The 25,223-nt window shown below is 37.2% G+C and overlaps 3 protein-coding genes and 1 long non-coding RNA gene across 16 annotated transcripts; 2 read left to right on the forward strand and 2 right to left on the reverse strand.

The window, feature by feature from the left end:
- Positions 1–3,493: 3,493 nt before the first annotated feature.
- On the forward strand, positions 3,494–7,029 carry LOC131625581 (ATP-dependent rRNA helicase SPB4-like). Of its 10 annotated transcripts, XR_009290902.1 has the most exons (10): positions 3,494–3,861; positions 3,996–4,059; positions 4,464–4,900; positions 5,047–5,115; positions 5,202–5,425; positions 5,600–5,737; positions 5,817–6,174; positions 6,296–6,405; positions 6,618–6,632; positions 6,739–7,029. XR_009290902.1 is itself a non-coding variant. In XM_058896429.1 (4 exons), the coding sequence occupies exons 2-4, from the start codon at positions 6,145–6,147 to the stop codon at positions 6,977–6,979; spliced, it is 381 nt and encodes a 126-aa protein (XP_058752412.1). In that variant the 5' UTR covers positions 5,455–5,737; positions 5,817–6,144; the 3' UTR covers positions 6,980–7,029. The 10 variants fall into 10 exon arrangements, 1 of the variants encoding a protein (XP_058752412.1); XR_009290898.1 differs by having other exon boundaries at positions 3,494–4,059; XR_009290899.1 differs by having other exon boundaries at positions 3,494–4,059; positions 5,817–6,169.
- Positions 7,030–7,153: 124 nt separating this feature from the next.
- On the forward strand, positions 7,154–9,365 carry LOC131625580 (uncharacterized). The gene is made up of 2 exons (XM_058896428.1): positions 7,154–7,268; positions 8,080–9,365. Exon 2 carries the CDS (start codon positions 8,532–8,534, stop codon positions 9,168–9,170), a length of 639 nt encoding a protein of 212 aa, XP_058752411.1. The 5' UTR covers positions 7,154–7,268; positions 8,080–8,531; the 3' UTR covers positions 9,171–9,365.
- Positions 9,366–10,655: 1,290 nt separating this feature from the next.
- On the reverse strand, positions 10,656–12,481 carry LOC131625572 (E3 ubiquitin-protein ligase CIP8-like). The gene is made up of 2 exons (XM_058896423.1): positions 12,120–12,481; positions 10,656–12,005 (listed from the first exon to the last, which is right to left on the reverse strand). Exons 1-2 carry the CDS (start codon positions 12,325–12,327, stop codon positions 11,188–11,190), a joined length of 1,026 nt encoding a protein of 341 aa, XP_058752406.1. The 5' UTR covers positions 12,328–12,481; the 3' UTR covers positions 10,656–11,187.
- Positions 12,482–23,081: 10,600 nt separating this feature from the next.
- On the reverse strand, positions 23,082–25,223 carry LOC131625574 (uncharacterized). 4 transcript variants are annotated; one of them, XR_009290891.1, is made up of 5 exons: positions 24,660–25,223; positions 24,326–24,581; positions 23,717–23,806; positions 23,390–23,479; positions 23,082–23,283 (listed from the first exon to the last, which is right to left on the reverse strand). It is a non-coding gene; the product is annotated as an uncharacterized LOC131625574 (long non-coding RNA). The 4 variants fall into 4 exon arrangements; XR_009290889.1 differs by having other exon boundaries at positions 23,421–23,806; XR_009290890.1 differs by having other exon boundaries at positions 23,390–23,806.

Here is a 25,223-nt window from a genome sequence, read left to right on the forward strand (position 1 = left end):
AATACTTAAACTAAAATAGCAGCTTATTTCAGTCATTCAGAAATTTTCACGAAAGATACATTGTTTGTACAATTCATGGAGAACTAATTATCAAGGATAAATCTACTATTCATGTTTCCGCCAAACTTTGAGGCTTTATATTTTCAATCCAATTTTTTTTCTCTTTCAATATTTTTCTATATATTTTATATGCTTAATTCGAATTATATATATTCATGTTGATTTATTTCGATTGGTTTATGTTTTCTTATTCTTTATCGCATTTTAGCGTTGCTTCACCGTTAAATTGAGTTTGTCGGATCACGTTTGCTTAATTCATGAGTGTTGAACCCGTTTGCTTCGTTTGGATAATAGGAGTATAAACTGTATAGGATCAATTTCGCTTGTTAATTGGTACTGTAATCGAAAAGGGATTAGAATTTGCTTGGGATTTGGATTTATAGTTATCGATGATAAGTTGGGATACCAAACAGTAGGTCGATTCGTTTTAACTTATTTGATAATCACTTATTTTCCGATTTTCTTAATCGAACCTAAAACCCCCATAAATCGTTACTTTAGTTAGTTAATTTTGCCAAGAGTCCTTACGATATGACTTGTGTTGATTCCTTAACTACAATTTAATTTCGTTTTTGACGTGTGTGCGACAGCGGATCAAACAACACACCTTGTGAGAGATACACCACATACTCACCCAAAACTTTGAGATAATAAATGTGTAAGTTCACTCACTTATAAATACTCAAGTCTCCACTTTTTAAATCAATGTGAAACTTCGCAACATTTCTAACTCACATTTATTATTCTCATCCTCAAGTGTGACTCTATTCACAATGTTCCCCTTTAGATGAAAGCTCTTTCATTCACATACACTTGTAAAGTTGTTGACACTTTTTCAACAATGAGGGAGCATCTACATTAAGGTCTTTCTTTTATGAGCAACACACCTTATGAGAGGTACACCACATACTCACTCAAAACCTTAAGATAACATGTGTGCGAGTTTTCTCACTTAAATACTCAAGTCTCCATATTTTTAATCAATGTAAAACTTCACAATATTTCCAACTCACATTTGTTATTCTCATCCTCAAGTGTGACTCTATTCACAATATTCACCCTCAAATGGAAGCTCTTTCATCCACATACACTTGTAAAGTCGTTGACACTTTTTCAATGTGACATGACTCCTACCCACCACCATGTGAGGACTTTCAATACAAATGAATCGGTCATTCACTCGAACCAACGGCTCATAATACCACCCTTGGAACATTGATTTTATGAGCAACACACATTGCGAAAGATACACCACATGCTCATTTAAAACCTTAAGGTAATAGGTGTATAAATTTTCTCACTTATAAATGCTCAAATCTCCACTTTCCTAATCAATGGACAATTTCTCAACATTTCAAACTCACTCGTTATTCTAAACAATGATTTCATGACAAAAATTACAACTAATTATATTTCATTTCCATTTTTGCTTTATTACTCCTAATAATAATGAATCTTCTATCGAATCATTGATTGAATTTTGATTAAAAAAGGTTTTTCTTATTCTGAAAATGTAAGCTATAAATTCTATGTCTAACATTTACTTATGTAAAGATAAATAACCTTACTTTAAATTCAATTTTAACTAAATTAATTTAAAAAAGAAAAAACCAAGTATGAGTCTTCTAAAGTTACTGCTTAGTTCTTAAGGAAAAATTATCAAGTTTGAGTGGCTGCTAGTTTGAGTCATTTAATCATATTCAAATTCATCTTAGTGATATTTGCATTTGTTGGAAGAAGAGTTACTCCTTAACAGATAATTCCTTTGACCATAAGCTGCAAAGAAAGTCGTGGAGAGCCAAAGATCCGGCATGTAGCACAACCACCATATCTGCCATATATATCCGCATATGGCACTGCCATCCGTCACAATTTCAGCCATTGCGGAGTGCCAAAAAAACCACCACCGATGTCAGGCCATGGCCAATATTTGACAACACTCAACAGGAGTTGTCATGTATTTCAAGTCTATCCACAATGTATGTTTAAACCCCTTCATATTTTTCAAAACACAAATCTAGACAGCATAAATTAACCAAAACAATGTATACAAATAGTAAAAAATAGTATTATTAATGTTGCATCATATGGCAACAGCAAAATGCTCTGGTTTTGAGAAAGTACCTTGTTACCTTTTTGGAAAGAAGCTGCTTAATTGTGTGTACATAGATGACAGTAAGCTTTTCCGGCTACTTGCAGCATTTTATGATGACTTGGTAACTGGAACTACTTGACATGCATGAGTTTGAATATAGCAAAATAATGAATCGTACCTCAATGTGTTTTTCACAGTTTGTAGAGTAAAATAAACAAACAAGTAAACTGCAAATCATTTCTCCTTCAAAGTTAGATGGATATCCAAAGTGTATGTCAATTCTCAAAATTTAACTCACAAGTAACAACTGTGATCTTAAGCTGTACATATAAACAAAACATAAGGTTAAAAAAAAGATTACATTGCAGGATGCTACAGAATGTTTCCCGCATCATGGGTTAATACTCTCACCGCCTTCTATAACGGGTTGAAGAGGACACTCAATCATGCGCTAAGACAAGATTAGGAAAAATAATACACTAAAAAAGGCATGTGAAATACATGTTCTGCACACCTCAAAGAATTACATGAGCACAAACCATTCCCCTATCCCAAGCTATAACAAAAAGACAGCACCTTAATGCTTTACACAAACACTAAACAACATACACCTAGTTTTACATCAGGGCAAATGAGACAGATTAACAGCATTGTCAAGCCAAGACTCCTAGCAGCAAACACCGAAATCAGCACAGCTTAACTCTTTTTAGCAAAGCAATGGTGAAAATCTTAGACACCTGTGACTATAAGTTCGGGGACTCCTTCAAGCCATAATATAGTTTGTCCCCGTTATTCATACCCACTGTCATTTATCCTTGAATAAATAAAAGCCAAACCCCAAACATACAAAATTGTTGCAGCCACATCAAGGCCAAGCAAACAAGATCACACATGACACACCCATTAATCGACTCTTAAAAAAGCCAAAACGCCAAGATACAATACTCCCACTGCACTATACAAAACACACAATTTGGCGTCCCAAAACAGTACCTTCTTTATGTCTCCAAAAGCCCCAAAACAATTTACAGCAACCAAACTACATGTTCACAACCATTACAAATTCCTTCACAATCTAACTGCATCAAAGAAGCCACTAGTATTAAACAAGAGGACACACCCTCCATCCACCTCATCACCAAATTTCAAACAAGAACCCAGATACATAATCTATAATATAAGAAAGTTCTATCTTTTTGAACTTTTCCTATCATGCTGCCAAGTGGCTTCCTGTGAAAAGAATATTTGGTCTTCCTGGAGGCGCCACGTCACTCTTGATTTCTCAACTTCCCTATGTTGTAATTTTCTCCCTCCACCTTCCACTGTGCATTCGTTACTTATTTACTTCATGGTATTCAATTCAAATGGTTTGTCCACTTCCAAAGACGGTTACGAAATTGAAAATCTTACAACTTCTCATCCTAATTCATAATAAATCACACGGCTGTTGATTTTTCTTATATACGACTTCTGCTTCCATCTTCTTTCTCCCTCTCCTTCTCCCTCTTCTTCTTTCATCTCCATCTGTTTTTCATTGATATTATTGAGTATTAGACATGTTTGATTTTGATTTTGATTTAGTGTTTGTTGTTTCAGGTTTGTTGGTGTTGACTCACACGAAAGGGGGAAGATTCGTCAGCGGTGCGGTTGCTGAACGAGTTGTTGTTGAAAAACATGTCATACGACAAATCTATTGCCTGCAAAGTGTTTGCTAAAAGATCCAAACCAATCACTTTTTGAGTTTTTCTTAATTTTATTTCGAAAACGTTTAGTATTTGATTGGTGAAGAGTTTTAGGATCATGTGTTTAACGTCATGTATGTATTGTATGTTGTTAATAGAGGTCATGAAAGGTTGATGAAGAGATCGACGTACTTCAGTCCAAGTTGAAGCAAATTGAAGACGGTATGTCATAAGCATAATTGATGACTTTTTTTTTCCAAATTGAAATCTTCTTGCTTGCTCGTCTTTCTTCATCAGATGTGGATGGATTGTTAGTAATTTTATTTGATTCAAAGTTTAAAGCTTTGTGATACTATCAACGACTCAAAGGAAAGGCCCTTTTAAGAGGTTGTCTTTAATTTTTCAATATTGTTATATTCAATAATTCTATTAGAAAGCCGTATTTTTCGCGTTTCTATTTGGATTATTCAAGCTTATTTCTAACTATATATATAAAGCAAAGAAATTTAATGTTTGTGTTGAATATGATGTCAAAAAAATTTCATTTCTCATGTTGCTGCTACATATGATGAATAAACCAATGCACTTATCACATAAAACACCAACTGATAATTGACACTTACCAGATCCAATGCCGATTCAGTATGCTGATAATAGTCACTTGAAGCTATGGGCTTAAGCTATCAGGACCTATGAATTGATGGAAAAGACTCTCAAAGTGTATGCAGAGAAGGGTCTAAGCTGATAATGCATTCGCCATATCTTTTGGGAATTTATGCTTCCGAGGGATGGTTCATGAGGTTGATGGAAGCTAATAAAGCATTTGTTACTAAAGACGCGAAGAAGGCGCACCTGTTTTACTTACCTTTCAGTTCTCGAATGCTTGAGGAAACATTGTACAATCAGAGCTCACATAGTCAGAGAAATCTAAGGAAGTATCTGAATAACTAAGTAGACATGATTGATGGAAAGCATCGATTCTGGAACAGAACGGAATAGAACTACTCACTGCGGAGTTTTGGAGTTCACAGCTGACGAAGGGACCGTGTTCTTACCGAATTGGGTATATATGTTTTCCTTTCTTTATTCGTATTTATTTCGTTTTACTTAAGAGTTCCTAATTTTCCAAATCCCGAATCTTGACACTAACTCCTTGCATAAATTGGTTTTATGTTCATCTGTCCTAATCACTCTCACGTGTTCATAAAGGAATGGATGATGACAAGGAATTACTGATGTCCCAGATGAATTTTGAGAAGACATTTGGAAGCCATTCATGTAATCATGTTTTAGTTTCCTGTTTGTAATTTTCCAATTATCTGTCCCTACAATCAAAACATTCCTCAACATGCTCATGGCGGCAGCAAAATCCATGGCAGAAGATGTGCTTAATCGAGGTGAGGGAACAACAGAACCTGTTGAAACATACAATGGTCGAAGCTCTTCGGCAGTGTGGGCAAAGAAGCAAACCGGCTGGACTGGAGATTACTTCCCGGAAGATCTGAACCAGTTCTGAATTGTGGTCTGAGCAAGCCGATGAAACTGTTCTGGATTCTCAAGTTTGGCCTACAATCAAAACATTCCTCAAGTACATAATACATATACAAGTTTTGTTCAACTATAGCTTAAATTCAATTAGAGAGGTAAAACTTTCGCCTAAATCCTAGAAAAATTCAACTATAGTAGTCTGATTAGTAGCTTATGTGATCTTTGAGTTTCTTTAAAAGCTTGGTGTTATTACATTTTGTTATTCTGATTGCAGGTCCTCAACTTGATTAAACATGTTGCATGGACCGTTTGTTCATCCTTGGGGAGGTTTGACAATGACGCGGGAGGGTTCGCTGACACTCATGGACCGCTACTTGAAGTCAAAGTCTCTGAAAGGACTGAAAATTGTAAGGTTAGCGTAGTTGTATGGGTTCTCGTGATGCAATAATTTTCCCTGCATGGTGGCTTATCTTTTTATTTTATTTTATTAGGTATTTCACGACGCACGTGCCAGAGAGCGGGAAAGAGAACTGCTTTATCCTGATGCCTGTGGTGGCGGAGGCCGTGGTTGGATAAGCCAAGGGATCGTGAGTTACGGTGGAGGTCACAGGACACGTACAGCAGTTTAAAACTGAAGGTTGTTCTATTGGAAGACCAGATTAACAGATATGCAAGTATTATTCCAAGAACCTACATTCTATCCCACTGTGACTTAACAGCTAATCTCACTTTAGCTGTTTCCAACGTCATCAAACTCACCATGGTATAATTGTTAATCAGTGTGGAACACATTATGACGGTGTTCTGAACAGATGACATATGGTAAACATCTGTTGCGATCTAAGTAAGGTGTTGTGTTTATTTGCTTTGCTAATTTTGATTACTCTATTTGATTGTCACAAGTCAATGTTATGGATACCTTAAGTAGACTTAACCATATACTTATTTAGTTATTTGTTTTCCATAATAGACTGTGAGAGAGAAAGCACTATCTTCATTTACATCCCTCTCAAATGGAATTCTTTTGAGTACGGATGTTGCGGCACGTGGACTTGACGTACCTGGCGTAGACTGTATAGTGTAGGTAACTTTGTGACAATTTAGTTGCTACTATCTATTGACCACTGTGTTTCATTTTCTCTCACACTGTTGCCAAATTTAAAAAAACACCATGACTCAAATTTGCATTTACACCATAACATCTCTCATGAGCTTGAATCATATTGAATGGTGCTTGGACTTTTATTGAGCTGCATAATTCTAACTAAGCTTGAATTGGGTACATAATCTAGACGATAATAGAGAAGGTACATAATCTATTTCGATCTCTTACTTTATATTTCAATCGAATAAACTTTTAATTAACAATATTTTTGCATGTGGTACTTTTACATTATATTCAATGTTGTGTAGAAATGCACAAGTTGGTCTACTACCTTGTGATAGAACTGCCAATGAGGTTATGCTTTTGGAGGACATAACAACTACTCTTTCTAAGATCAATTTTTACTCCAGATCTAGAAGGGCCATTGAGAAACACAAACTCTGTCACTATTTGATTCTTCTCTTGGCCCTTTTTTGGTTCCTGTATGACTATTGGAGCCGCAGTCCTCACTTCAGCACTCTCGGTCTTATCAGCTTCATATGGAGTTGAGAGATCCTTATCAGAATTATCACACCTATGTAAGTGCTTAATTGTTACACTTATTTTCCCCTAAAACTATCTGATTACTTTCTTGTCTGTCTATAATCAGTGAACCCAACTATATCCTTGAAATGCATTGTGTCTAATATGTCTGTTTTTGATTAGATTTAGAATGAATCATATTGATCCCTTGCTTGCTTAAATTATCATGTACAAGTTGGTTAAGTATATGTTCATGAACATGGCATCGGAGGTTAATGAACAAAACAAAGTATGGGTGAAGACGAGGATGCTTAAGGTAAGTTATGTCTGGCTGGTCTATGTTTTCTCCTAAATGCTTTGCTGCACTGTTTGATTTTTTGATGATGACCTTTTGAGACATGTCTTATTTTGAATGTGTTAAAGGGACTGCTTTGAAAGGCCAAGGTTTGAATGTTTATTTGGTTTTGTATTGAATGAACTATTTTGAATTGGTGGACATGGTATGAGTTCTAGGAATGATGCAGGTTTGACTTTGGGATGAATGTGTGTGCATTAACTGATGATGCAAGGGCTGGTTTTTTATTGTGTGTATGTATATATATGTATATATATATATATATATATATATATATATATATATATATATATACAGGTACGCGGTTGTTCATGAGTGGAACGGAAGTGTGTGTCGTATGCTTGAACTCTGAAATATCAATAGGAAATGTTAGGTTTTGATATGCAATGCTAAACTGGTATGAATGTTCTTGGTATGGGCCTGTTTCAAACTATTTCGAAACGAAAACTTGTGGACAGGTTCAATCAAGTTTGGAACATGCAGGGTTGCCTCAAATCCAATGTATACTTTGTGTTTGAAATGAATGAAAATAGATCCTCTGCAGCTTTTTGGGTCCAACCTTCCCTCATGTTGTCATCCAATGATTGAAATTTCATCAAAAATTAATAAACAAAAAGTGCAGTTTGTGTTGTTTGTTTTTTGAAATTTTATTTCAGTTACAAGAAAATTTATTTAAATTATTAGTATAAATATTTTTTTATGGGAGTTGTTATGTTATTGTTGTATGTGTTTTTGATATTCTTCTGGGTTTTATTTTGTGTTAATGGCGCAGAGAAGGGAATTGGGAAAGAAAACATTGTTCAATCGTCGTTTGACAATGTTGAGATGTCACAAACCACTAAGGCGCCTTTGACAGTGGATATGGATGTGTCAAAAGAAGAGCAAGATGGAAGGAGTGTATTGGGTAGCCCCAGGCTTTTGGATCCTAACAATGAAGTTTGTGGTACTAAATATTCTTCTTTGTGTTCGAATAAAATTGGTGGGTTTGGTGAGAAGCTCGGTAAGGATAAGGAATTGTTGTCAGAGAAGCACGAGAAACAGGAAAGAGAACAGCGTGGTAATATTGTGAACACGAAGGGAGTTAATGTGGATCTCAATGCAGAAGATGATACTAGCTCTGTGAATGTGGAGCGGGTGAGTTTGCATAAAGAACATGGTCAATTTAAGTCAAAGGATTTGTCTTAGAGTGAGAGCAGTACCGGACCGCCAAAGGAGAAAGATCCGATGAAAATATGGACAGAGATGAAGCGAAATGGTTTTATTTCATCTGCTCATGGGGGTATTCCGGTGCCGAAGAAACGCGGAAGGAAAAGTAAGAATGAATTTCTTGAGCAAAAAATGGAGCTCGCCAAGAGAGAACAAATTAATAGGTTTACGAAAATTGCAGCTCCAAGTGGACTACTGAATGATTTAAACCCTGGGATTATTAATCATGTAAGAAATAGGAAACAGGTCCATTCAATTATTGAGGCTCTTGTAACTGAAAAACATGAAAACAGGAGCAAGCAAGAAGCACATAGAATGAGTGGAGGTATAGACATGGCCAAGAGAGACCTAGAGTGTGTGAACGAAGATGGGACCTTTCATGGATCTGCAGGTGGTAGACAAGCACGGAAGAGTCAAGTGACAACGAATGATTCCTCGTGGATTTTGGAAGATAAAGGTTGTGATCGTGACACATACAGTGTAGAGAAAGCTGGCCTAAAAGATTGTATAACAAATGCAAGTCATGTCACAGAAGATGATATTTTATCACTGAAATTGTCATCTTCAATGAAGTCATCAGTGAGTTCGACCAGTTTGTCGAATGAAGAATCAGCAAATGTTACTGCAGTTTCATCTCTTTCTCTAAAAGGCTCGTAATCATTTTCCTCTTGCTATGCTAGTGTTTAAAGCACTTAGTGTAATAATGCATAATAAATGGAAGGGATTGGTTCTGTCATGTTATTGGGTTTGAAAGCTAGGGAAGAATTGATATTTTGTAAAATTAATATAGCAGAAGCAGAAAACAACAATTGATTCCTTAACAGATGAGTATAATAATGTTACATTATAATATGTTTTCTTCTTACTTCCCCAAATTTTCCATGCTTCTTGAAAAAAAAATTATGTAAAATTGCGATGAGAATTTCATTTTCAAAGTTTTGATTGCTTTGTTTATACATGGAGATTTTAGATAATAGTGGTTGTGGGTGTCAATTAAGGAAAAGAAAAAAAGTGTCCTTATTTTCTTTGAATTGAGTATTGTTTACATTAATATTAACTGCATCTTTAGTTTTGCTGGAAATAAAGATCAATTATGAAGATAAGTTGTATGCGAGCTCATATCGAAACCAATAGTCTTAAAAACAATAAGAATATTTATACACTAATATTAACTGCATCCAAATGCTTAGTGTGTTTTGTTTTCAAGGAGGTTAATAATAAATAATAAAAAGAGAAGTTACAAGGTTTAGTTATAGTGGGAGATAATAATTGAGCGTGGGATCATGCAAATATTTTCATTTTTAATTATAATAACTTTGAAGCGATGATTGAATCTAATGGTATTTTTTAAATGGTTCACCGGTGAGGGACTTGATTAAACCCTCACCCTAGACTTCACCTAAAAATATATATAAAAAGCCATCGCTCTTTTATTAGTATATTATTGAGAGATTGTACATGAAGTTACTTTTAAAATGGTATACATAGTCTATTATAAAAATAGTCTTACCATATTTTACCCAAAATGTCAATTAGTTTGCTGACGCATACCAATTAATATATGTAAATTATCTGCTAAATTATTATCGAGAACACGAAGATATTGACCAAAATAATGAATATTAACGGAAACACAGAGTTAGTGATCAAAATAATGAATATTAACGGGAACATGAAGTTACTGATCAAAATATTGAATAGTGGAAACAAATTTGAAATATTAACGGGAATACGAAGATATTGATCAAAATAATGAATATTAGCGGGAACATGAAGTAACTGAATAAAATAATCAATATTAACGAGAATATAAATTGAATAAAAAAATATAAATTGAACAAAATAACCCGGCACCGACAGGTACCCGTGCGCATGCACGGGTATCACGCTAGTTGTCACTAAAGGGTCATAAATTATGAGATAATTCCAATTTCTTCCGTTTGTTGTAAGAATCCTAAGTAAAAATTATTGGATAACAGCTTAAAATGTTAATCTGACCTCATTAAAATGTCAAATGCATAAAAGGTGAAGCTTTACTAAAATATAAACCTGATGCAAATTCAAATAGTTAGAGAACAGAAAAAGAAAAAAATCTATAACCCAAACGCAAATTACTTGAAAGGAAAAATCTCAGCTAACATAAGAATGAAAATCATAGAATAACACTTCCTTTACCCAAAAAAGGGAAACAAGGTGAACAAGAACCATGTTAACTTATACAAAGTTACAAACTTACAATACCATTCCGCTAACTAATAATCATTTTCCCTTTCTTTAGGAATGCAACTCTTTCAAAAAAGGGTAAGCTAACCTTAAGGCATATATACAGATGATCAACATTTTATCCAATATGATTCTGGACCAAGATGCCTAAATACAATAATTATAAATTTATGAAAAGAAATACTAACTAACTGATCAACATGATCCATCTTGTAACACTTCACCTTTATGAACATAAACTTAAGTATTGACAGCATCCATTTCTCATGTATATCCAATGCACACTATATGGTAAAAACTTATTTCAAACGAGCACAACACGAAAACTAATTACAAAAGATTTGTTCTCATCATCATTTGAATAAACGAGACAAAACCAACTGCTATTTACATAATTTTGGGGGAACGAATAAACTAAAACCAAAGCAACAAGTTAAAAAAAAAACTACATCTATGCTGCAAAATCCAACAGATCACGGGCAATTCTATGAACCTTACTCTGCTCATAATCAGCATCATCAGTTGGCAACTCGAACCGACAAACAGGACACGTGTTGCGAATATTCAACCACGGCAAAATACAATCTCCATGGTAACAATGTGAGCAAGGCAGCTTCCTCACCTTCTCTTCCGCCATTACCTCATCTTTACAAATGGCACACATAACATCCTTCTTTTTCAACTCCTCCTCAGTCAATTCCACCAAAGGGAGATTCTCCACAAAACTCTTCGCCGCCGGTGGACTACCCTTCAAACCACTCTCGTTCTCCAATAACTGACTGAAAAGAATATCATAATCAGCATTCCCCGAAATAAAACCTTCCTGAACAGCTAAATACAAATTATTAATATTCTCGTCATCATGTTCCAATCCACCACTCCTCTCGAAATTGTTAAAAGCCAATAGAATCTCCCATTCCAAATACCGCAAAGCCTCTTCCCCTTGTTCCTCTTCATCCTCCTCGAACCCAGACGCTACCGATTGATCATCAACATCATCAACTTCATCAACCTCAACCTCAACCTCACCAATCAACAAACTAGAAGAATCTTCAATCTCATTCACCCTCTCCTCACCCACTTCCTCCCAATCATTCAAAATACTCCTATGATCCTCCAAACAAAGACTATCCCAACACAATCCACCAACCCTCTCATCATCATCCCAATCATTTCTTCCCTCAAAACCAAATTCTTCATCATGCCCACTCGATTCCGAATCGGAACCAAACCCAACAACCCTAATCCCAGTGGAATTACCACCACCCACTGAAAAATCAAAAACATCATCATAATTATCGTTATACCGACTGTCAATTTCATTTTCAAATTCATCATCAAACCCTAAATCTAAATTTAACCCTACTTCTAACTCCGGTTCACCTTGATCGCAAGCAAACCCCGAGAAAGGGTTCACGTCACTTTCATCATCATCTTCATCACCGTCGTCATCCCAGGGACAAACCGGATCGGCGGGGGAACGATTTTCGAAGAGGTCGGTGACGAAATGACTCAGTGAGTCAACGTCAGAATCGGAACCAGAATCGGAGTGAGTTATTGCGAAGGGATTCAAAGAACGATAACGAGACATTCTTTTTTTTTTTCTTTTTTGAATTGGATGAAAAGTGTTTGTGTTATGTGTGAATCTTGTTCTTATTATTTTGTGGCTATGGTTTGCGATTTTTCTTTCTTCTGTGTTTGTGATGTTTTTTCGTGAACAAGACGTTCCAAGAGTCGCCAATAATAATCCAAACTTTTTTTAAAAATAATTTTGACTACAAAATATAATGGAAATTTCTTTGGCCACCTCCCAACCTTCTAGTCCACCTCTGGTGAGAAATTCAGACTACTCCGGACTTCGGAAATGCATTTCTGAAATGTAAGAAAAAAGTGTTTTCGGAGATGCATCTCCGAAAGCGCTTTTTTTTTAAAAAAAATTGACTTATTTCGGAAATGCACTTCCGAAAACACCATTTCGGAAGTTCCTTTTCGAAATATTGCACGTTTTGCAGATTAAGTAAAACAGCCCCCCTCCCCCCAAATCATTTACCCTAAACCAATATCAAACTCAACTCCTCTGAAATTTTCTGCTAACACACTTCCAAGGCTGCATCAAAGCTCCAATCACATTGCAATACTACATTCAAAAGCCCTCAAATCACTCAATTTGTAAGTTTTATATTTGTTAGATCCATATTTCAAATGCATGTTAGGGTTGTTTTCAATTGCATAAATGATATAGGGGTAGGTTGTTAGTAGTATTTAGGTTGCTTAGAAGCATTATGGGCTGTTTTGAAGTTTGGTTTTGGGGTCTGCCATTGTAGGTTGCAGAGAAGTTCTGCGCAGGGGTGTTTCGGAAGTTCATTTCTGAAAACACCTCCATCCCAGTTTTCGGAAATGAACTTCCGAACTGTATCAGAAGTGCATTTTTTTTTGTTTTTTCATTTGTCTCGCATATTAATCGATTTCAATTGTTTACAGGAACATGTCAGGCAACCAACCAGCACGTATCAGACAGGGTAGAGAGACCCAGACTGCGTCGGCTAGACGCGAGCGGGCGGCGGCGCAGCTGGCATCGACCCAGGGACGGGGGCAGGGCCGGGGACGCCGTGTGCGAGTTCCCGTGGACGTGGGAGAGGGTACCTCTTCATCTGGATCTAGGAGTCGGCTGGCTCGGGTATCTTCTTCCCGCCAGCGAGAGGAGGAGGAGGAGGAGGAGGAGGAGGTGGCAGTTCCATACCTTGAGCCGGAGGGGGTACCGGATGTTGACCCTCCACCTGAGGAGGAGGATGAGCAGGAGGACAGCTACCCAGGAGGGCTCATTGACACTTTCGTGCTGATATCCTACCGCGACCACGTCGCTAGGCGTATCTGGGAGGGAGAGGTATTTTTTTAATTTAACCGTTTATAATTTAGACGTTTATTCGATATTTTCTTAACGGTCTATTTAACATATGCTTTTATTTGTTTTTTTTGTAACAGGAGAGAGATCCTTTGAAAATGGTGAACCATACCCGAAAGATTTTCAGTCTGTTTAAACCAGCAGCTGAGTGGTTTAACGATGCGGTGCGAGGTTCATGGCTTAGCGGACTCTGCATGACGGGTACACCACCATCAGCCACGGCATGCAGGGGGCATTTGTGGAGCGCTGGCACAAGGAGACGTCTTCTTTCCACTTGCCGGTTGGGGAGATGACGATCACCTTGCATGATGTGCAGTGTCTTCTCCACCTGCCCATCAGGGGGCCGCTGTTGACCCACTCCTGGATCCAGAGGGTCGAGGCCAGTCAGTGGATGTCGCTCTATTTGGGCATGGAGCCCGAAGTTGCTGACTTTGAGTGCGCCACGACATCTGGGCCTCATATCCGGTTCACCACAATGAGCCGCTATTTCGAGCACCACCTGGACGCGGCGGCCGATGCCCAAGCCGTGGGTGACGATCTATTCACACAGTATCACCGCGGTTGCGCTCTCCGGTGTTAAAACAAGATTTGTTCTGATCAATTATCTTAGTTTTGATGATAACAATAATATGAATTTTGCTTAAGATAATATGGTACTCTAATCCAATGCAATTTCCCTTTCAGGAAATATATATAAAGAGTACGCATAATTCAGCGCTCAGAAGCTTTGTCTCAAAGGGTTCAGCATGCAACATCAGAACATGGTCTGGCAAGACATCAGAAGATGGTCGAAGCAGAATCAGAACATGGGTCTATGGAAGCATCAGAAGAACAAGAGATCAGAAGCACTGAAGCTCAGAAGATGGTATCACGCAACAGAAGCACTTCACGGTCAGAAGATCAGAAGATGCTATGCACCAAGCTGTTTGACTCTGATGATATTCAAACGTTATATTCACAAACATCAGATCAGAAGGAAGTACAAGTGGCAAGCTACGCTGACTGACAAAAGGAACGTTAAAAGCTATTAAAGGCTACGTCAGTAGACACAGCGTGAACAAGGCTCGAGGTAGTTGACAAAAGCGTATAACATTAAATGCGATGCTGTACGGAACACGCAAAGCATTAAATGCATTCAACGGTCATCTTCTCCAACGCCTATAAATATGAAGTTCTGATGAGAAGCAAGGTTAACGATCCTGAACAATATAATTCAAATTAACTTGCTGAAACTCTGTTCAAATCCAAAACTCAGAATCTTCATCTTCATCAAAGCTCACTACATTGCTGTTGTAATATTTTAGTGAGATTAAGCTTAAACGATTAAGAGAAATATCACAGTTGTGATTATCGCTTTTAAGAAGCATTTGTAATACTCTTAGATTGATTACATTAAGCAGTTGTAACTAGAGTGATCGTGTTGATCAGTAGACTCTAGAGAAGTCTTAGAGGGTATCTAAGCAGTTGTTCCTGGAGTGATCAGTGTGTGATCAGAAGACTCTGGAAGACTTAGTTGCGGATTAAGTGGAAAACCATTGTAATCCGTGCGATTAGTGGATTAAATCCTCAGTTGAGGTAAATCATCTCTGCGGGGGTGGACTGGAGTAGTTTAGTTAACAACGAACCAGGATAAAAATAACTGTGCAATTTATTTTTATCTGTCAAGTTTTTAAAGCTACACTTATTCAAACCCCCCCTTTCTAAGTGTTTTTCTATCCTTCAATTGGCATCAGAGCGCCGGTTCTAAGGTGCAAGCACTTAACCGTGTTTAGAAAAGATTCAGGAAGAGAAAAACGCTTCAGTAAAAGATGGTTGATGAAAGTGAAAAGTCTACACCTACACCTGCATCTACATCTGGCTCTGCTGAGCAATACAACGGTAACAATGGTTATACTAGACCGCCGGTATTTGATGGTGAAAACTTTGAATACTGGAAAGATAAACTGGAAAGTTACTTTCTGGGTCTAGATGGCGATCTATGGGATCTTCTGATGGATGGTTACAAACATCCAGTAAATGCCAGTGGCGTAAAGCTGTCAAGGCAAGAAATGAATGATGATCAGAAGAAGCTTTTCAGGAATCATCATAAATGCAGAACTGTTTTGCTGAATGCTATCTCTCATGCTGAGTATGAGAAGATATCTAACAGGGAAACGGCCTATGACATATATGAGTCCTTGAAAATGACTCATGAAGGAAATGCTCAAGTCAAGGAGACTAAAGCTCTAGCTTTAATCCAGAAGTATGAAGCCTTCAAGATGGAGGATGATGAAGACATTGAAAAGATGTTTTCAAGATTTCAAACTCTTACTGCTGGATTGAGAGTTCTTGACAAGGGATACACCAAGGCTGATCACGTAAAGAAGATCATCAGAAGCTTACCTAGAAGATGGGGTCCTATGGTGACTGCATTCAAGATTGCAAAGAATCTGAATGAAGTTTCTCTGGAAGAGCTCATCAGTGCCTTGAGAAGTCATGAAATAGAGCTGGACGCAAATGAGCCTCAAAAGAAAGGTAAGTCTATTGCATTAAAATCTAATATCAAGAAATGCACTAACGCTTTTCAGGCCAGAGAAGAAGATCCTGAAGAATCAGAATCTGAAGAAGAAGATGAACTGTCCCTGATCTCCAGAAGGCTAAATCAACTCTGGAAGACCAAGCAAAGGAAGTTCAGAGGCTTCAGAAGTTCAAAGAAATTTGAACGTGGAGAATCTTCTGATGATAGAAGATTTGACAAGAAGAAGGTCATGTGCTATGAATGCAATGAGCCTGGACACTACAAGAATGAATGTCCAAATCTTCAGAAGGAAAATCCCAAGAAGAAGCTTCATAAGAAGAAAAGTCTTATGGAAACCTGGGATGAGTCAGAAGATGATTCTGAAGACGAGCAGGCTAACTGTGCGCTGATGGCGACAGAAGATGACGGATCAGAATCTACATCAGAATCAGATTCTGAAGAGGTATTTTCTGAACTTACTAGAGATGAGTTAGTTTCCGGTCTAACTGAACTACTGGAACTCAAGTCTCAGATTAGTCTCAAATACAAAAAGCTGAAAAAGCAATTTGAATTTGAAACAAAGAAGCTTGAGTTGGAGAATTCTGAATTAAAAGAAAAACTTTTAAAATTATCCAATAATGTTGGATCCCCTTCTGATTCAGAAAAATCCACTCCTAGTCTAAACCATATTCTGAAAGAATATGATTTAAGTTTCAGGAAGTTCTTATCTAGAAGTTTTGGCAGAAGTCAGCTAGCTTCTATGATATATGCTGTGTCTGGAAACAAAAGAGTCGGCATTGGTTTTGAGGGTGAAACCCCATACAAACTTGAACCTGTTGATGAAATGAAAATCACATACAAGCCATTGTATGATCAGTTCAAGTATGGTCACTCCCATGATATTAGGCACACTTCACATGCTCAAAGTTTTCACATAACACACAACAAAAAGCATGTGACACAACCTAGGAAATATCATGAAACTCACATTAAGAATTATCATGCTGTTCCTCCTTCTGCTTACAATGTTAAACCTAAGTTCAATCAGAACTTGAGAAAATCTAACAAGAAAGGACCCAAGAAAATGTGGGTACCTAAGGATAAGATTATTCCTATTGCAGATATCCTTGACTGCAAAAAGGACAAAGCACAACATGTCATGGTACCTGGACTCTGGATGCTCGCGACACATGACAAGAAGAAGGTCTATGTTCCAAAACCTGGTGCTTAAGTCTGGAGGAGAAGTCAAGTTCGGAGGAGATCAGAAGGGCAAGATAATTGGCTCTGGAACTATAAAGTCTGGTAACTCTCCTTCCATTTCTAATGTACTTCTTGTGGAAGGATTAACACATAACCTCTTATCTATCAGTCAATTGAGTGACAATGGTTATGATATAATCTTTAATCAAGAGTCTTGCAAGGCTGTAAATCAGAAGGATGGCTCAATCCTATTTACAGGCAAGAGGAAGAACAACATTTATAAGACAGATCTGCAAGATCTTATGAGTCAGAAGGTGACTTGTCTTATGTCTGTTTCTGAAGAGCAGTGGGTCTGGCACAGAAGATTAGGTCATGCTAGTTTGAGAAAGATTTCTCAGATTAACAAACTGAATCTGGTCAGAGGACTCCCTAATCTGAAATTCAAATCAGATGCTCTTTGTGAAGCATGTCAGAAGGGCAAGTTCTCCAAACCTGCATTCAAGTCCAAGAATGTTGTTTCTACCTCAAGGCCATTAGAACTCTTGCACATTGATCTGTTTGGCCCAGTCAAAACAGCATCTGTCAGAGGGAAGAAATATGGATTAGTCATCGTAGATGATTATAGCCGCTGGACATGGGTAAAATTCTTGAAACACAAGGATGAGACTCATTCAGTGTTCTTTGATTTCTGCATTCAGATTCAATCTGAAAAAGAGTGTAAAATCATAAAGGTCAGAAGTGATCATGGTGGTGAATTTGAGAACAGATCCTTTGAAGAGTTCTTCAAAGAAAATGGTATTGCCCATGATTTCTCTTGTCCTAGAACTCCACAGCAAAATGGGGTTGTAGAATGAAAGAATAGGACTCTGCAAGAAATGGCCAGAACCATGATCAATGAAACCAATATGGCTAAACATTTCTGGGCAGAAGCAATAAACACTGCTTGCTATATTCAGAATAGAATCTCTATCAGACCTATTCTAAATAAGACTCCCTATGAATTGTGGAAGAATAGAAAGCCCAACATTTCATATTTCCATCCTTTTGGATGTGTATGCTTTATTCTGAACACTAAAGATCATCTTGGTAAGTTTGATTCCAAAGCTCAAAAATGTTTCCTTCTTGGATATTCTGAACGCTCAAAAGGCTACAGAGTATACAATACTGAAACATTGATTGTAGAAGAATCAATCAATATCAGGTTTGATGATAAGCTTGGTTCTGAAAAACCAAAGCAGTTTGATAATTTTGCAGATTTTGATATTGATATATCAGAAGTTGTTGAGCCAAGAAGCAACGCATCAGAAGCAGAGCTTATCAGAAGCAAAGAATCTGAAGATCAAGTATCAGCTTCTCTGGAGGATCTAAGCATTTCTGAAGAACCATCTGTCAGAAGATCATCCAGACTCATCTCTGGTCATTCAGAAGATGTCATTCTTGGAAAGAAGGATGATCCAATTAGAACAAGAGCATTCCTTAAGAACAATGCAGATTGTCAATTAGGTCTTGTATCTTTGATCGAGCCAACTTCTGTTGATCATGCTCTAGAAGATCCAGACTGGATAATTGCTATGCAAGAAGAACTGAATCAGTTTACAAGGAATGATGTTTGGGATCTTGTTCCTAGACCAGATGGATTCAATATAATTGGTACAAAATGGGTCTTCAGAAACAAGCTCAGTGAGAAAGGTGAAGTGGTAAGGAACAAAGCCAGACTGGTGGCTCAGGGTTATAGTCAGCAAGAAGGGATTGACTACACAGAAACCTTTGCACCAGTGGCCAGGTTAGAATCTATTCGTCTATTAATTTCTTTTGCCACTCAACATAACATCACTCTTTATCAGATGGATGTAAAGAGTGCCTTCTTAAATGGTTATATAGATGAAGAAGTCTATGTCCATCAACCTCCTGGTTTTGAAGACTCTATGTCTCCTAATCATGTTTTTAAACTTAAGAAATCATTGTATGGATTGAAACAGGCTCCCAGAGCTTGGTATGAACGCTTAAGTTCTTTCCTTCTGAATAATGGTTTCACTAGAGGAAAAGTGGACACTACTCTCTTTTGTAAAACCTTTAAAAGGGATATTTTAATTTGTCAAATATATGTAGATGATATTATTTTTGGAACATCTAATGCTACACTTGGAAAGGAGTTTGCTAAGTCTATGCAGGCTGAGTTTGAAATGAGCATGATGGGAGAACTCAAGTATTTCCTCGGAATACAAATAAATCAAACATCAGAAGGAACGTATGTTCACCAAACCAAGTATGTGAAGGAACTTCTGAAGAAGTTTAATCTTCTAGACTGCAAAGAAGCCAAAACTCCTATGCATCCAACATGCATCCTAGGTAAGGATGAGGTAAGTAAGAAGGTAGATCAGAAGTTATACAGAGGTATGATTGGATCTCTTCTATATCTGACTGCTTCTAGACCTGACATTCTGTTCAGTGTTTGTTTGTGTGCTAGATTCCAATCAGATCCTAGAGAATCTCATTTAACTGCTGTTAAGAGAATTCTAAGGTATCTGAAAGGTACTACTAATGTTGGCTTAGTTTACAGAAAATCTAAAGAATACAACTTAGTAGGATTCTGCGATGCTGACTATGCTGGAGACAGAATTGAAAGAAAAAGTACTTCAGGAAGTTGCCAATTTCTTGGAAGTCATTTGATCTCTTGGTATAGCAAGAAGCAAGCAACTATTGCTCTATCAACAACAGAAGTAGAATATGTCGCTGCTGCTGGTTGTAGCACACAGATGCTCTGGATGAAGAGTCAGTTAGAAGATTATCAGATATTTGAGAGTAACATTCCTATATTCTGTGATAATACTTCTGCTATATGTTTATCTAAGAATCCTATTCTTCATTCAAAAGCTAAACATATTGAGATTAAACATCATTTCATAAGGGACTATGTTCAGAAGGGTGTTATATCTTTAAACTTTGTTGATACAGACCATCAATGGGCTGATATCTTTACAAAACCCCTGGCTGAAGATAGGTTTAAGTTTATTCTGAAGAACATCAGTATGGATTTATGCCCAGAATGAGAAGATGAGAAGTTCTCATGTATGAGTATCTTCTGAAATGAAAATGGATTATTTTTTATATATCAGAAGTTCTGATTGAAATCTTTTAGAAATTATGATTCGGTTATTTCTAACGTTTCATTGTCTAAGTTGATTCAGAACCTCTTTTAAAGCAAAACAGCTGTTACATTTTTATCTCGGGATGGTAAACCTGTCGTTACTATTCATGGATAAGCGCGCGTGCAGTTGAAGGGACGCCGACCATAGGTAACTGTGCTAGTCACCTCATTTGTCTTTATTATCTCTCCTCACGTCACGTAACATTAAATGCTTTTCATCATTCGTTTCATTTTATTTTCTTTTTAAATACTCTTCAAACTCTTCTCTTTCCCTCTCATCTTTCTCTATCTCTTTGCATTCCTCATCAAATAAGCAGTCAATGAGGCGTTTCACTCCTTCATGGCATGCTGGCACAGACGTTGTCTTAGCTAGGGTCCTAGGATTTGGTCTTAGTAGTTTTATTTTCCTTGTTGCATCTGCTTGTTAAACATCTTCTTGTAATCCTTTTTTGATTATCAATGAAAAAGTTTCTTTGTATTTACATTCCAGTGACTCTATTTGTCGTTTTATGCATCTAATTCTTTTGAAATATTCTTTTTGATGTTATGACAAAAAGGGGGAGAAGATAAATGATAAATAATTTGATTAAATCTATCAGTTGCTGGGTAAAGCTCCCACACATTTACTAACAAGAACTGCAAGTTCTATACGGTTTAAGTGTTTTGCAGGTATACTGAAGAGAATCTTCAAAGCAAACACAAGAAGCAAAACCATGGAAACTGAAGCAAGCTGAGTGCTGTCAAGCTTCAGAAATCAGAAGCAAGAAAGAAGAATGAATCAGAAGCACTGAAAATAGAATCTGATCTATATTGGTCTATTTATTCTGACAAAATTCTATTTGCTCTGATACATATAATGTTATGGCTCTGATACATTATTTGCTCTGATACATTATTTCAGCCTATATGGCTCTGATTCATATAATGTGTTCAAACATACATTTTATGTTCTAACTCGTTCATGCTGACTTTTGTCGTTTAGTTTTTGTTCTGTAACATTTCAGGATGTAGAGATGCTCAGATGATGCTCTGGTACATTCAACAATGTTCTGATACAAATCTAGCATGAAGTGATGTTGGTAGAAATTCAAAGCTCTGAAGCTATCCGAGGGAAGCAGAAATCAGAGGCTGCGAATGTTCTAAAGATCCAGAAAACTCAAGTTCTGAAGCTGTCCTAAATGGAAGCAGAAATTAGAAGCTGTGAATGTTCAGAAGATCAAAGAAATTCAAGTTCTGAAGCTGTCCTGAATGGAAGCAGAAATCAGAAGCTGTGAATGTTCAGAAGATCAAAGAAATTCAAGTTCTGAAGCTGTCCTAGATGGAAGCAGGAATCAGAAGCTGTGAGTGTTCTAGGGATCTAAGGAAATTCTAGTTCTGAAGCTGTCCTATGGAAGCAGAAGTCAGAAGCTATGAATTCTCTAAAGACAGAAGCTTATATGATCGTCTCTACCGAAATAATCAGGGAAGTCTTTTATTAAAGTTCTTCGAGTATTTATTTCAGGGGGAGATTATTTATCTCAGGGGGAGATTGTTAATCTCAGGGGGAGACATATTCATATGCTTATGCTATAGCTGTGTAATTTGTCTTTTGCCGTCTATTCTTTCTGATCGCAAATTCATATCATTTATATATGTTTTTGTCATCATCAAAAAGGGGGAGATTGTTAGAACAAGATTTGTTCTGATCAATTATCTTAGTTTTGATGATAACAATAATATGAATTTTGCTTAAGATAATATGGTACTCTAATCCAATGCAATTTCCCTTTCAGGAAATATATATAAAGAGTACGCATAATTCAGCGCTCAGAAGCTTTGTCTCAAAGGGTTCAGCATGCAACATCAGAACATGGTCTGGCAAGACATCAGAAGATGGTCGAAGCAGAATCAGAACATGGGTCTATGGAAGCATCAGAAGAACAAGAGATCAGAAGCACTGTGTCATACCCCAAATTTGTCCTACCCTTTAATTTCTAACTGGCTTTAGCTTCGCATTTCATCTGCTTCTCTCCATTAGAGCATTAACATAACTCATGCATTCATTAATCAATAATCTGGCAAGGGATCAAGGGTTATGAGGCAAGCTGGAGTTTCACATAGATCTTGACAAAAGATTATTCATTTCTTCAAAAAAAGGGGATGTTTGACACTTAATCAAGACTATGATTGGTACATGTCTTGCGTTTGATCAGATGGTTTTTGTATATATGGGTTTCTTGACCAGGGGTTTATTTCCCTAATGCCATTGGATCAAGGTTTTTGGATTAAAGTTATTAGGTTGATTCATCTAAGAGGATTGTGCTACAAGTCATCAAACAAATCCTCTTTGTTATTATAAGTCATGGCGTGACTGCTATTGAAGATTGAGTGCAAGTATTGAAGAAAGAAAGGTCATTCAATTCAAGAGGCAATTAGAGAAGAAAAGCTTTGAGTCTCACGGAGATGATGTTGAAAGTCAAAAGAAAGTCAATTGGAATGCTTCACTTTTCATTGAATTCGAGTTTCTTCACAAAGGAAACTACAAGCTTTATCTCATTGTCATTTCAAAATCAAGAGGAGAGATATACAATTCAAGGATAAGACTTTGAACATTGAATTCTGTCAAGATAATTACAGATAAGAGCATTACACTTGGCCGTTACAAGTTCGATCGCGTCATACAACACAAGGAAAAAGCTTTACAAAAAAAAACTATTTTTACAAGTGTTGGTTCCCTAAGCTACACCAAGGGTTACGTTTCCTTCACATTAGCCGAACTTGTAGCTCGCGAAATTCCAAACATGGCACTGAAACCGTTAATCTGCAAACACACAAGAGTTCAAAAGCAAAAGTCAATTCATCATGATCATGTACATGGCTTACAAGACAAAATTCAACACAACAATTCACCATCATATCATACATACGATGTTCAGTTCAGTTAAAAACATCTTGCACCTTGGGTTAGGTGTGTGTCGGATCGAGAACAGGTTCAAGTCATCCAAACAGCATCATACCTGCAACCACAAATGACAACCATAAGAGATCCGCCAGTTCAACTTCATTCAGCTCTATTTCTAGTATAATGTCACATGGTCTTAAGCATACGGTTCAAGAAGACAGATATGAGCAACAATATGGTTCTAGAAAAAAGCTGATATCAAAGTTACATCATCTAAATCCTAAACCAGTTCACAACCTACCCCCTAGCTACTCAGTGCTAGCTGCCTAGCAAATTGAAAACAAAATACAACCTGCAGCGCAAACCAAAATAAAACCGGAGCCAGCAGCACCCAACCTCACCAAAGCCAAGCTGCACCATTAAACTCTTCAAATAAAGGTCCCTGCAATATATTCATCCCTGCATATTATCAAATAAACCAGTCCAAAAATTCAACACAAAACAGCTCTGCAAATAAATAAAAAAACTCAGTTCATGCTCATAAAGAAACAGTACAAACACTCAACATCACCCCTCAAAATCCACTTCCAACTTACCACTTTCATAGCATACAAATCCCACATTCAAACCATCTCACTACTAATAAAACCAGCCCTGCATCAGTTCATTATTCTCCATGAAAAAAATAGAATTAATCACGATAACAGAAAATCGAACAACCTCTAACTTTCTACAATTCCTAAGCATCTAACAGTTAACTAACTTTCAATTCCCAACAGTTTTTTGTAACAGAAAACTAACTACCTAGTACTCAATAACTACTTTCCTAACCACCTCCAAAACCACTTAACAGAAATAACAGAACCATTCAACAGATTATAACAGAAAAAAACCAGAAGAGAAAGGGGGAGAATCAAAAACTGAATCAGAACAGAAATTAGAAAAATTCAGAGTAACTAACCTCTCATCATCCTCTATATATCTCAGCTGCACACACACCTTCAGGATCTTCCTCACCATTCTTCAATCCTTCCTTCACAATCTCAGGATTCATCATCTTCAATTTTCCCTTCACTTCCATCCATTCATTCTTCTCCCACCCTCAATCTTCTCTCAACTTCATCATCTTCAACAAAAACCTTCTCTGAAAAATCTTCAAGAAGAATCTTCACCGATTCTCAAACCAATTCATCACCAATCTGGTTCTCCTTCAATCTCTGCATCCTCAAGAACAAAGACTCCATTCATACATCATTCAACAACAGTTCAGAAGGAGAAGAGAAGAAATGACTTACCTCAAAAACCTGTAACAGAATTGCTAAGAGGTTTTCTCTCGATTCAATCTCCACTTCTTCAATGATAACAGAATCGCTCTTCCAATCTTCACCTTCATTCTCCAAGAAACTCACACAGAAAAAGTTCTTCGGCTAACTCTTTACAATCTTCACAAACAACCTCCCGATTCTATAAAAAATCACAAAGAACAAACTCAGAATCCTTCATTTGTTTCTTCATTTGTTCAAGATAAACATCACCTTCGCCTTCATCGTTGTGATTCATCACTCTGACATCACATGATTTTGCGATTCTGCATCTTCGAGAACTTTGCATCATCATCATCATCATCAATAACGAACAAGGAGAAGATGAGAGAGCCACGGGATTGAGCTGAAAGAGATCGAGAGAGTTCGAGAACCGAAACGGAGACGAGAGACTTGCGCAATGAGAGGGCTGAGATTCCGCCGCCGCGAAACTTTCACCGGCACAATGAGTTGAATCGAGAGAGAGCCACCGTACCGCCGCCGTTCGTTTGCGAGTGAGGGGGAGGAGAAGCTCAGAGGATTTGAATCATCACAAAA

Source organism: Vicia villosa, unplaced genomic scaffold (genome assembly GCF_029867415.1).
Source record: "Vicia villosa cultivar HV-30 ecotype Madison, WI unplaced genomic scaffold, Vvil1.0 ctg.000222F_1_1, whole genome shotgun sequence".
Taxonomy (NCBI): Eukaryota; Viridiplantae; Streptophyta; class Magnoliopsida; order Fabales; family Fabaceae; genus Vicia; species Vicia villosa.

Coding starts and splice junctions, on each gene's coding strand:
- LOC131625581 (XM_058896429.1), top strand. CDS start 6,145: ATGGTAAACATCTGTTGCGATCTAAGTAAG. Junction 6,175..6,295: donor TCTGTTGCGATCTAAGTAAG/GTGTTGTGTTTA, acceptor TTTCCATAATAG/ACTGTGAGAGAGAAAGCACT. Junction 6,406..6,738: donor CCTGGCGTAGACTGTATAGT/GTAGGTAACTTT, acceptor AATGTTGTGTAG/AAATGCACAAGTTGGTCTAC.
- LOC131625580 (XM_058896428.1), top strand. CDS start 8,532: ATGAAAATATGGACAGAGATGAAGCGAAATGGTTTTATTTCATCTGCT.
- LOC131625572 (XM_058896423.1), bottom strand. CDS start 12,327: ATGTCTCGTTATCGTTCTTTGAATCCCTTCGCAATAACTCACTCCGAT. Junction 12,006..12,119: donor GGGGTTTGCTTGCGATCAAG/GTGAACCGGAGT, acceptor TTGATTTTTCAG/TGGGTGGTGGTAATTCCACT.